At 34.1% G+C, this 12,900-nt stretch overlaps 1 protein-coding gene across 1 annotated transcript; it reads right to left on the bottom strand.

Moving 5' to 3' along the window:
• Positions 1–1,741: 1,741 nt before the first annotated feature.
• On the bottom strand, positions 1,742–12,839 carry LOC124164833 (histone deacetylase complex subunit SAP18). The gene is made up of 4 exons (XM_046542032.1): positions 12,661–12,839; positions 10,941–11,047; positions 6,275–6,469; positions 1,742–2,633 (listed from the first exon to the last, which is right to left on the bottom strand). Exons 1-4 carry the CDS (start codon positions 12,733–12,735, stop codon positions 2,549–2,551), a joined length of 462 nt encoding a protein of 153 aa, XP_046397988.1. The 5' UTR covers positions 12,736–12,839; the 3' UTR covers positions 1,742–2,548.
• Between the last annotated feature and the right edge of the window lie 61 nt (positions 12,840–12,900).

Genomic DNA, 12,900 nt, shown 5'->3' with positions numbered 1-12,900 from the left:
ATAGTCACGGTGACGGTCAGTCTCACCTCCTACCTCTTTCTCCTCCCCCCTTCCTCGGTTCTGAAGTGACACTGGCGTAAGGATCAATGACCTCAACCCCTCCCCCCCTCGTTCTGAAGTGACAGGGATACTACTTAGATGAATGCCCCGTTTGAGACTTGCACTAGGGATGTGACTGATTCAGGGTCTCTAAAGGACAATCGGCTATGAACTGTTAAGGAGTGGACTCCACTATATTAGACTGCAATGAGAAGGCCAGGTTATAGTTAGGCATTATTATACGCCTCAACTCTGCCCCAATAATGATTGATCATGTGTTTTACATGCACGATCAGAATTCATGAGACTTACATCCCCATGACAGCATTGGAGCCCTAAAATTCAGCTGACAAATGACAGGCCTGAGAACAATGCCGAGGCCATATTAACGGACCCTTTCAGTCGCCTCTTACGACAAGCAGGGATACTGCGGCAGTATTCTCTATCCCCATGCACGCAGGGATTTGACAAAAAGATTGATGTAGATCATTACATACTCATTTGATCCCTAGGGAAAAATATGACCATTTGACAAATAAATATTTGCCAAGTGGCAAATTTGTAAAATCAGCCAGTGGCCATTTTAACTGAAGTAAATAATTGCTACCCATTTCAGCTCTAAATAAAGAGATATGATTTCCAACATGGTAAAACCACCACAAAAAAAGCCATTGAATGATGTGAATAACCTCTCTAGTCCCCAATCTACTTACGTCTCAACAAGAAAATACTCAAATACTGTTATCACATAATTAGGTTAATGAAAAATCAATCACAGCATACATTTTGCCTTTGCCGAATAATTTAGATATATAATATATGATATTTCATATCGCAATAAGAAAAAATTCTCTGCTAAATGAAAGTCGTGGGAACTTGTAAAAAATTGTGTTAAGAATTATGCTGCATTGAACAAAGAATAGCAATTAACTTGTGTTTACTATCAGATTACATGCAGAGTTAACAATAAGCTTATTACTTTCCGATTCAACACCCACATAAGTATAAAGGAAGTTCCATGTATATAAAACCTATGCCAATTTCATCACTATTTTCAAGCAAACAAATTATTTGTAAACAATACTATCATTGAACAAATAAAATATATTATTGTTTAAAACTTAACCTCCGGCAATTTCAAGACAGGGGAACAGGAAAATATTAGACTCTCCATGTTTATGATTGAGTTAATTAAAAATGGCATAGCATTCCCTTACATTTGCATGAGTACCCATGCCATCTGACACCCATAATCATCCCAATATTAGCATCTATGAAAAGTGTTAATGCCTGAAATCAAAGTTCCACTAGCACCTGTGCACAAGCTCAAACCACATACATGAAATGCAAAATGTCAACAATAAAAAATAATCTATACAGAATGACAAATGAAGATTCTTAAGAGGGTTGAAGAGTATTTCATTTGAAACTAAAAATGTTTATGAGCAAATACTAATCCCGAGGTAATGAAAAGGTGAGTCACAGAGAAAGTGACAACCAATACTGAACACAACCGTAAATAACACCTGTAGATGATCTAATTCATACCCTTTCTTCATTGGTCTCTTCATTCTTACTTCTTCATTGGTCCTTCCAATACCACTATATTTTCCCTAAGGAGAAATCACAAGTATCATCTATTCCAATATAATATAATGTCCAACAACAGGATCAAGTGCTAACAGTAAAAACTTCAATCACAAATTTTTTTAAAATGTATTTTTCAACGGAGGGAAAATAATCATTAGAACAATAATAACAAATTTCACCATATTATCCCAATGCTAAGCCACAAAAATTTTAAAGTGAAGAACACAATGCATATTATGGACTTATCATGGGACTCACAAATATTTAGGGATAAGTGGACTTCACAGAATTTGAGTTCAGCATTTAAAACCCATTTTCTTTAAGAATCACTACAGATGGTTGAGTCAAAAATAAAACGTACATGGAAATCAATGATGAACATACAAAGAATATGATTAAAATACGAATCCTGAAGTTCATATGAATGCCATGAGAAAACTTATTAAGAAGAGCACAGCTTGTGGTGAAGTTATGAAATGATATCCAGCAGTGACAATGTTTGATCTAGAATGTGAAATACTTCTCCAATGAAACCTCAGAAAGACCCCACTGGTCCTATATTAGAAGTAACACGTACGATGAAAAAGGAATGGCACTGGCCAAATCACATCATCTATGTTGATCCTTGAGATTCATTGGATTTTTGTATTTCTTTAAAGTAAAGAGAAATTAAAGCACATAGCACTTTATTGCTTGAGCCTCAAATGAAAAAAATAACTCACATCACACACATTATAAAGTTAAACACAATATTTTTACAATCCTAGTTGAAGAGGTGCTTCCTGTCCATCTCACACACTACACAAATCCACATTAACTCTTCAACATGAATCAATGCATTTCCATTAACTTGTACTACACTGTAGTAAAATATGACAACTTTGAATGCTGGTCATAAAAAACACACGCATTAAGTCCATTAGTACGGCCTCCTCCCTCTCCGAATGGACATAACCTGCTTTGGTGGTGTGATGGAAATATCCATGTAGTCTCCTATGCAGAACCTGGAATGAAGTTTGGGTCATTCAGAAAAAATATTCTTGAATAGTATATAATTGTAATATGATAGATAACATTCCAGTACAATCATATACACACAGGTCAGAGTAAAATTATTAACTGAAATAGAAGCTCTTTATAGTGAGTTAGGCATATAGCGAGAATTAGGTAATAATGAATGACTGGCAGTATACCATCACAAGACCTATGATTAACAACTTTCCCATGTATTCCTTACCCAGTGTATATACTTCAATGAGCATTGTTATGTACTTCAAGCACTATATACGCGAGTGACTTGAAATGCAGTCAGGCACACACATGGGGATACGTAAATACCAATGTAATAAATTTTAAGCAGAAAAATCATTCAAATGTGACACTGGTCAAATGCTTTTTGCAAATGGAAGATCTGGGTATAAAATCTGAACTCAAATCTTACAGTTGCCTGTGTGCCACCTGTTACAACTTAAACCTGGTACATAGTGTATATCTCGTCGCTTTTCCTGGTGGGAAATTGGGAAATTTGGATTCAAATCCTGGTCAAGCAAAGAGATTATTTTTCACAACAAATTTCTACAGCACGTCAAAATGTATGATAGACTATTTCCGCTTCTGTACACTGCAACCTCGATAAAACGAGACCCCACAGTGCTCAAATAAACACTCGCTATAGCAAATTGTCACTTTACCTGAGGTGGAGCAAATAATAGCTAATAAACCTTTTGTCAACACTTATGTAGGAACAGGATTGGTGCGACGATGGAAACATTTCTATCCGATTAACTTTAGCATAAATGCAGATGAATGTTGATTTTTTTTACGTCAATAAACTTCTTTACCTTAATAACAAACAAGCCATTCAATTTACGAGGTGTGTGAGAAAAGTAATGAGACTAGCATTAATGTGGGCGACCTGGCAACTTTGTGTCTACTGGCCTACTATGATAGACCAATTTGTTTATCACTTCCACTACCTCAGTCCAAGTTTCACCTCCATGCAGCTAACACCTTATTTTTGACAATGCCATGAGTGAATTTGTTTTATTGTTGTGTATTACAAAAATGGAGCATCGGAGTTTACAGTAATGTTGTGCGATGGTTTTGTGTTAAACTTGGTGAATTGGCATAGGTGACTTTTGAAAAGTTGAATGGGGAACATAGCTCATCAAGAGCACAAGTTTTTGAAGGCCAAGAACACATTGACGATGAGTCTCACTCAGGGAGACCTTCGACTTCAAAAACAAATGAAAACATGGAACGTTTGAGGGCTCTTGTGAGCTCAGTCCGTCGTTTAGCAATAAGAATGAGTGAAAAGTTAAATTTAAACATTTGCACACTGGATCAGGTTTTGACAGATGATGTGAAAGATTTATGCCATGTATGATTCGTCTGAGACCAGACATGCCAGACAAGTAGATGCTTCACCATAACAATGCCCCGAGTATCACGGCCATTTCCATTGGTGAATTTTTGACCTCTAAACACATTACTTTTGTTCCTCAACCCTCCTATTCACCCAATTCGAGTCCTTGTGACTTTTTCCCATGACTTTTTTTAAAACCCAATGTCACTAACACACTTGAATGGAAGATGATTATAATACCCTAATTTCTGGAAGGTCAATTAAATTCTAATATCATTGATTAAGAATAAACATTAACATAAACAAAGCCTATCACACTTAGATTAATCTTACTTATTCTTTATAACCATACTGTTAATCTTTAATTTCCTATTTAATGCGCAAAAATGGCAAAGCGGTGATAATTGGTATACCTTCTTTTCGAATATGCATAAAGGCCATTTTACACAGGGAAAATCATTCTGCAGGTTAGAATTTTACAACATTTGTCGAAATTGCGAGAATCCGAGGCTGCAATTAAAGCAGGGGCTATTTTGCAATCTTGCAAAAGTGCATTTTCTTGTGTATTGTAGCAATTCACCACTTTATATGATGCAATTTCGACTGCGCCTTCGTATATACCTGAGATACATTTATGTTATTATTTAAGTTAAATAGTCTAAGTCACACTAGTCCACCATTTCCGGCACAAAATATCATTAACTAAGACCACGTCATTAATTTCCTCATAAATTCCTTCATAAACTAAGCTGTGTCAAGCAACTTTTAGAGTACAATTATTTCCTTGCAGCGAATGCCACGCCTTACACATTTTTATCCATATGTATTGTTTCCTTGTAGACATGACTGCCCATTAGAACAGATATATTGGATTTAATGTAATAGTCTACCACTGAAGTTATAATTGGTATATTTGTAAAACCAATAAATATAATGGATATGCAATTTAAAAATGAATTCATATGTTGCAGTAACTACGCTTTATCGCAAAATGATTTTTTATATTACATTTTAAAAATAATTTTAAACAATATCTCCATTATATTATACCATTCACAGAAAAGAGCAACTTTTTAATCGATAAAACGCTCTAGTTATACTGTTATGATAAAAGTTTCGTTATACCATCGTTAATATCATTTTAGCAAGTGAATTCTATGATTAGCATTTTTTTTATTTTGCTACATTATATATCTAATAATACTATTATTCTGCTTTATTTTACCATTATTTTGCTTAATTATGCTAAATAATCCACCATTGATCTGTCGGCATAAATGCAAAAACAGAGGGGCTGCATATAGTAGCGAGTCAAAGCAAACAGATACTATGAGTATAAAGGGTCTATGACACCTACTGGCAAGAAAAGCACTGAGCTTATCAGATCCATTGCTCCCAACGGGAGGTTAAAACTTAACAGTATGGTTATAAAGAATAATTAAGATTAATCTAAGTGTGATAGGCATTGTTTATGCTAATGTTTATTCTTAATCAATAATATTAGAAACAGATCAGCAATAGTAGCTCTCAAAAATAAAATCAAATATCCCCCTGGAATACATACATGCAAATGGCACAAAGCAGTTATTCGTATTTTTGACCGTGTTCCACCAATTTAAAAGAACTGAAAAAAATTAAGAATATACTTTAGAGTAATAGAGTAGGGGTAATAACATATATTTTTCCGGTGTGTCTATTGTTTCTTAAATTTTTTAATTTAATTTTGAAATTTTCAAACTAATGTAAAAGTTTAGTTTTCAGTCAAAATTTTTTGAAAAAAATCAGTGTGGTAGAGCGTAAAAGTAAATACATTTTAAAATTAAAAAAAAGATTTTACAAAAATAAAAATTGGATATATGGTTAAAAAATAAAAATCGTGTTTAAATTTTTTTTGGGGTTATTATCCATTGTTAAGGCCTGAAACTTAGGGGAAACAAATTATTTTGGATTCACTTTAAGTATATTTTTTATTTTTCAAAATATCTGGGGGCACTTTTCACCAACTTAACCTGCTAGTCCCTTTATTCTTTCAAAAATTAAAAAAAAAAAACAAAATTTGTAATTGATAGTATGATTTAAAAGACTCAAACAGTAGTAAATTGGGCCCAATAACATTTTTTATTGAATTTCTATATCATTTGAAAGCATTCATGCATTTTTTCTCTAATTGATAAACATTAGTAATCGCATCCTACATAATACCTAGGAGTCTTAGGAGGGTATTACAATACACTCAACATTTTCACACCAACCTGAAAGCCAACAATCACTTTTACTCACCGACATTGACTAAGAGTTTTACCATCATCAGCCCCCTTTTGGCCCGAGATTGTGGTGCCAATTTCTCTCATTCTGTACCCTGAACTCCTCATGTCTGGTGAAACAAGGGCAAAATCAAAGTATGTTCCTTTTCTTTTTGCCTCCGGATTAACATCCTTCACTAAACTGGTGATTTCTCGAAGAGTTGCATCCATCCTGTCCCAAAAAATTGGAATTAAAAAGGCTATAGTAATAATATACCAGTGTGAAATTTACTGCCAAACATCTCCTCACAAAGTCATTTCACTTCAGAGAGCATAACAACAATTAGTATCTAACACGACCTGACTCAAAACAAACTTAAGTTTGCACAATTATGTGTATTTTATAGAACTGTGAAATTTGTATCACAGTTCCAATTCAATATAAAAACCTATCTCTCAACATTTAGTGCAAAAATAAGAAATTAACTTAACTAATTTGAAAAAGGTCCAAAACAGCAGCAAGGCTTTGTGCATTGGGTTGACAATAAATCAAATGAATTATAGGGAACAACAAAGGTAACAAACTAAAAGAAAATAGAATCACACACAGAGTACACATTAGAAACAGATTATATCCCATATAAACACACAATAGCATGCATTAGAAACAGTAATTACAAATTAACAAGAAAATAAACAATTAAGATAGACATTGGGGGTTAAGAATAAGGATAGCATATCAGTGCAATTGATTTAAGAGGGAAGATTTGAAAACGGAGTTCACAGGGAAGAGGTCAAGTATGGGTATTTGTGAGGTCAGGGAGTTGAATATTTTATGGAGACGAATGGTGATGACAACATTAGAAAATCAATATTAAGTTATACGGAAATAATCGCACTAGGCATAAAAAACTTTCCAATTCCAATTAATACATCTCACAGTGCAACATTGAAAGGGCTAAATTTAAGTCCACTAAACAAAGAGAGATTAAAAAAAGATATACAAAAAGCAAGAGAATGCCACAGTAAAGTTTCCACAAAAACTTGCTGGCCTAATTTTTTTATCCAGAGAACTTAAGCAAAGCCTTATGAAAATTAAAAATTAATCTTGGTTGCCATGATAAACCGAAATGAAATTTCATCATACAAATAACAGAACCAATTTTTATACAAGAATGCTTAAGAATGAATATTTCTTTTATTTTTTCAATGGGCTGGCACAAGGTTAGAATTTTGATAAAGGTATATGGATAACTTGGGCCCCTAAACTACACTGCCTATTTTTCTCTAAATGCACACATTATTTTTCCTTTCATGGAAGTCCATCAATGTCTAGAATGAGGCAGATAGGAGGGATACGTAAGTTCAATACAAAATTTAAAAAAAGGCTGGAATACAAATTTCTAACAGGAGAGCAGAATAACTCTGCTACACAGCCCAATATGTACTTTACCAGTGAGTCACTAGATGAAATAACACAGAGGGTGATAATGTTTTCACATAAATGGCATAGCTACAATGCAACTAAGCCTGCTATCCTGAGATTGAAAAAACCGCTCATATTATTTTTATACACAGCAGTACAATTAATGCTGAAAAAGCTATTATGTGCTTAAAATTGATTTAACTATAGTTGTGCCCTGTCAACAGTACAAATTGAAGAATTCTGAGGAAAAATGTCAATAGGGACGCCTGTCTCTAACTATTATAATTGATTACTGTATTGCAAAGTAGCAATTTGTCATAAATTACTGGAAATTATAAACTACTGGAAAATAAACTTGATATAAATTGAAATGTCCTTGCAAAGAATTGAAAATTAATTATTGTTCATTTAAATTAGTTATCGCTAATTCCTTGCAAAAATAAACCTGATAAAATAATGTATATCCAAATTAATATTAACAGATTACTTGTCATTACATATTCTAGGGGCATCTCTTACGCTTAATTTCATCATTTTACACTATTACATTATCTACACTATTTATACATCAAGAGAGACTGTACTGACTTTAATGATTTTTGAACTATTATAACAAAATTATGAGATAAATTCATTGAAACTACAAAATAAGCATTACAATGGCTGGTTAGAAACATATTTTCTTTATTCAATCTACATATGTATAGTAGACCAGGGCGCTATTATGCACATTTCAATGAATTATCTAATTTTTATGTCTTACCTTAAGAAAGTTTAGACATTGTGGTTTAATAAAGCAATTAATAATGTCGAAATTTTATGCATTCAAGTCTTGGCCTATTTTCATTTCTAACTGTAAAAAAAAAAGTCTTTAGGTCCAAGTCTTGCCCAGTTCTTAGAGCAAGTTTGTCCCTTAACCAGTGACGTGCAGTCTGAGAGATCACAATAAACCAAAAATTCATAAAATGTTGCAACGTCATTTTTATTACTTAGTTTAACACATTGCGTACCGGGGTAAGCTAATGTTTTGAATTTAACTTGACCCAATCAATCATTATGATGCATCAATTCATTATGAATGACGAACAACAACTGAAAACATACTAACGAATACGTATTGTACGCTTTAAAATTGTTTAGGTTGACGCGCCTAAATGACGAGAATCTTCATCTGTCCGGAACGTTCGGGAAAAAAATGACGAGAATTCTCGCCATCCATACGCGTGTTAATGTTTATTTAACTGCTTAACTATTCTAAAAATTATGTTTAATTTTATGCATTCCCAATACGAACCAATTTTTTTAGAAAAAAGTGATAATTGAAACAGGATCAAAAAACTGATGTCAAAAACACACTAGTTCTTATTATCGTATTTAAGCATTGATATTTTGCCAGATTTAAAAATAAGGCCTTAAAAGTTACAGTTGGTAGGCTAAATTTTTTATAAATGCATTAAATTTTCAAGCAATTTTTTTGTGAACATTTACAATTTTTTAATGTTTATTCTGTTATCTGGAGTTTATTATTAGACGAATCCAAAACACCAATATCAGTTAAATCGAGATGCCGTTCTTGAGTTATAAATGGTGTAACTAACACGACTTTTGACTTTTGTTTTATAAATTTAGATTTATTTGCCTGTGCACTGAGGAACAAATGAAACACATATTTTTGGCCATTGTCATTTTGTTACTCTTCCTACTTCTAAAAAGCATTCTCCCCATAAAAAAGACATGGGAAGTTAGAAGGATGACAGTGCGATGATATACAAAAATTAAACTGAAGCGCAATGAAACATACAAGACGCAAGCTCACTCATTCATCTAGAGCAGATCTGCACCAAGGAATGATTTTCTGTGTAGGTCTCAATCACACACACTCACTCAGGTTTGCAAAGCTTCCATTTATACCAGTGACCCACTCACACCAAAGAAATAAGACAAAAAATATAAAACTAGGAAATGCACACTCACACTTGCGGACCTTGCGGATTTGTTCTAAGGAACAAAAGTCCACGTGGGACACACGCGCTCACACACACAGGTTTGTGAAGCTATCGCTTAGGACAGTAACCGTCAAACACACAGGAGTTAGGGAAGGGAAGAAGAGTTGTAAGTGCCCAAGAATAATTTCCGACACCTAGCGTTTCTGTCATACACAACAGGTGAAACCAGGGGATCATTCTCCTCATTGTTTATGATCAAAATACGAAGTTGTCTTCCTTCATTAGTTATAATTTTGGATTATTTATAAATTGTACTAAATGGATTTAGGCATAATAATGGCACCACGTGGCAAGACTTAAATCTCGGTACGTAGTCCTTTCTTTTGGCAAATATAATGGCATAGTATCGTTTGCATTTAGTATTTGTAGTGAAATAATGTGAGCGTTTTCATTGCATACAATATCTTTTTAAACACAGAATTGTTTTTTTAATTGGATATAATACCTGGATTAAGTCACTAAAGACTTGATAATATTCATACTACCTACCATAACCAAACGATACAGAGAATTAGTCTGCTATTGTATGGGAGAATGCCGCTTCTCCTCTAGTAACAGGTGGGAGAATTCTGACCTGGAGAAAACAGATTCTCCAGCGAAAGGCACTTTAAGTTACAAACTTGATACCCTGATGGTGTCACGTGATGCATCGTATTATGTGAATCACTTTTTTTAGTCCCTTACACCTTAGAAATGAATAGTTGTTTCACCTAAGTGAGATATTTCCACATTGAAAGTGGTTTCTTGCATGAAATACAGTTAAGAACATAGATCTCTTTTCTGGCTGGTTTCTTTTTCACCCATTCAACATTAAATGTGCATATGTATGGGCTATAACACTTATACCATCGCTAAGCTAACTGACAGAAAGACGTAAACATTGAGCCTGAAGTTAACACTTTAAGTGCTAAGGGCATAATATTACACCATCAGTCTTATGAAAAATCGTACTTAGCTATTTTTTTTAACTAAGCAGTTAACTTCTAAATCTAAACTCTAAATAAAAAATAAAGTAAAATTCATTGTACAAAATGATACCAAACATCTATCATTGCATCAAAGAGTGATTGATAAGAAATAACGCAAAGGTATTGAAAACGGCCAGCATTGGGGAGCAGATTTACAGTAATACTGTCAGCACAGTAAGTGTTAAAAGAGATACAAGAGATACCGAGTCACATATAGAGAGGTAGGGGAAAGCAGTCACTGGAACTAACACTCACCATAATAAATTTCAAACACAGTTAAAAACCACGCTTTTTAATACATACCACGTGTAAATTTGCAGCTCATTTGCAGGAACATTTCCTCGACTGTACTCCATTGTATTATGATGTCGACCATTACTGCAGAACACTCGCAGAAGAAGAGGGCATGTCTAAATATAAATTAACAAAAATTAAAATGAGACAAATCAGATGAACACATATTACCTTAACTTAATTGCTTCCATTAGCTACTTAATTATTCAATCACGGTTAAGTCTTTTGCAATAATGACATTGAATAAAAAGTTGTCAGTTGTTTACTATGTACATTTAATTAAAAACTGAAACAATATATTTGTAATAACCCCTTTCAAATAGACTCAGAAAATTTGGTTAAACACATTTTGTGGAATTGTAATGATTGCAGCATTAGGTTTTTAAAATTTAATATTAAGAATTACTTCATGTTCCTTCGCATGAATTCGTAAAATTATGAGGGCAAATATACAAACTAATTTTCCTCCTGAATCACTGGAAGGATTGTAATGATATTTAGGGCACCTACTCGGTAACACTCATATTGGCAGACCTTACAGTGTGCATATAACAAAAACCCTTTATTTGTGGGTCGAGGCCATATGCTGTACAAATAATCATTGACGTACTTAGTAGCATACGCTAGCTAGTCCAGAGTATGAAATAGGAGAGCATTTTTTTTCTATGGCAAAAATATGCGTATTGACCATTTACCTGACTATTTCGGTAACAGTTTTATCGAATCGCGAATTTTCGTCGGATCTTCACCAAACTTAGTATTTGTATCTTATTTCACATTCTTAACAATTCCATGGTGCTAACTACTGACCATTTGCCTGCCATTTGTAAGGACCATTTACCTATTTCTTTCCTATGGTGCTAACGACTGAGCTTTTCCCTAAGTGCCCTATCATATGACACTAATTTCGTTGTTTAACTTCAACGCAAACGATTGACACAATCAAATTCATATATTTTACACACATTTCCACATCAAGTTTTCCAAACTCAGTACCTGACAGAAATTTGGCACAAAGCAAACAAATATTCAAACTACTACACTAAAATTTTAATACTAGCTAATTCGGTAACTTAAAACAAGAAATCTGGAAAAAAAATCCAAGCGCACAACACTAGCTCAAGAACGTGAAGGGACATAGTGGTGATTAAAAGCATGCTTTCCAATTTCAACATGTTCAAACTATACTGATCAAATTTGCGTCCTTTCGCTATAACTTCATAAGCCGAAATAATATGGAGTAAAGGAAATGGTGCACGTTAAAAACAACATGAAGATGTTTTACTCAAAACCATCCAGAGGAAGAGTATTAGTCGGTCAATGTTTGGTTTTATCGATGTTTCTTCACAAAATCGAATTCCATAATAGAAAAAATATTAATATGGATAGACGACTACAACTTCTCCACATGATGGATGTAGCAATTTTCATTAACTTAAAGGAATTAGACCAAATCTCTGAGGCAAAAAGTATCATCCCGCTGTCAGCAAGTTACTCTACACTCATTGTGCAAGAATTTATAAGGTGAAATATGTCTATTTACTTAATCACTAAAACATTTTGAAACCATCTGATCAAGACCTTACGGGAGCATTTGGTAATTTAATAACCAAAAATATGAAGTATAGCCATGCCCTGTTCTTGGGCTATATCTGAACGCAAGGCCCGGCATCCGCTCTACAGTAGAGTCACCAAATCTGAGTCAATCACAACATTAGCGAAATCATACCTTTTCTCGATCCACCGGTTTCTCTGGTTCAGGTTTTTCCTCCACTATCATCGACTCCAACGGTCCGGAAGCCATATTTCCGAAAAATACTTCCTATTTTCATTTACCACGCCAAACTCCAAACATGGCGGTCTCGCTGTTTGCCGCGGTCGCTGCGATACACGCGATCCGTGAACGCGATGCGCGATACTGTGCGGCTGCAGCATGGCTACACCGCTACACAATACCTGCGATACTTAC

Source organism: Ischnura elegans, chromosome 9, assembly GCF_921293095.1.
Source record: "Ischnura elegans chromosome 9, ioIscEleg1.1, whole genome shotgun sequence".
Taxonomy (NCBI): Eukaryota; Metazoa; Arthropoda; class Insecta; order Odonata; family Coenagrionidae; genus Ischnura; species Ischnura elegans.
This window is presented reverse-complemented; position numbering and strand designations above follow the sequence as displayed.

Bases quoted from the DNA above. Each gene is read 5' to 3' on its own strand.
- LOC124164833 (XM_046542032.1), bottom strand. From the start codon at position 12,735: ATGGCTTCCGGACCGTTGGAGTCGATGATAGTGGAGGAAAAACCTGAA. The intron at 11,048-12,660 runs GTATGATTTCGC...ATTTATATTTAG, and splicing joins AACCGGTGGATCGAGAAAAG to ACATGCCCTCTTCTTCTGCG. The intron at 2,634-6,274 runs GTGAGTAAAAGT...ACTTCATTCCAG, and splicing joins AAAACTCTTAGTCAATGTCG to GTTCTGCATAGGAGACTACA.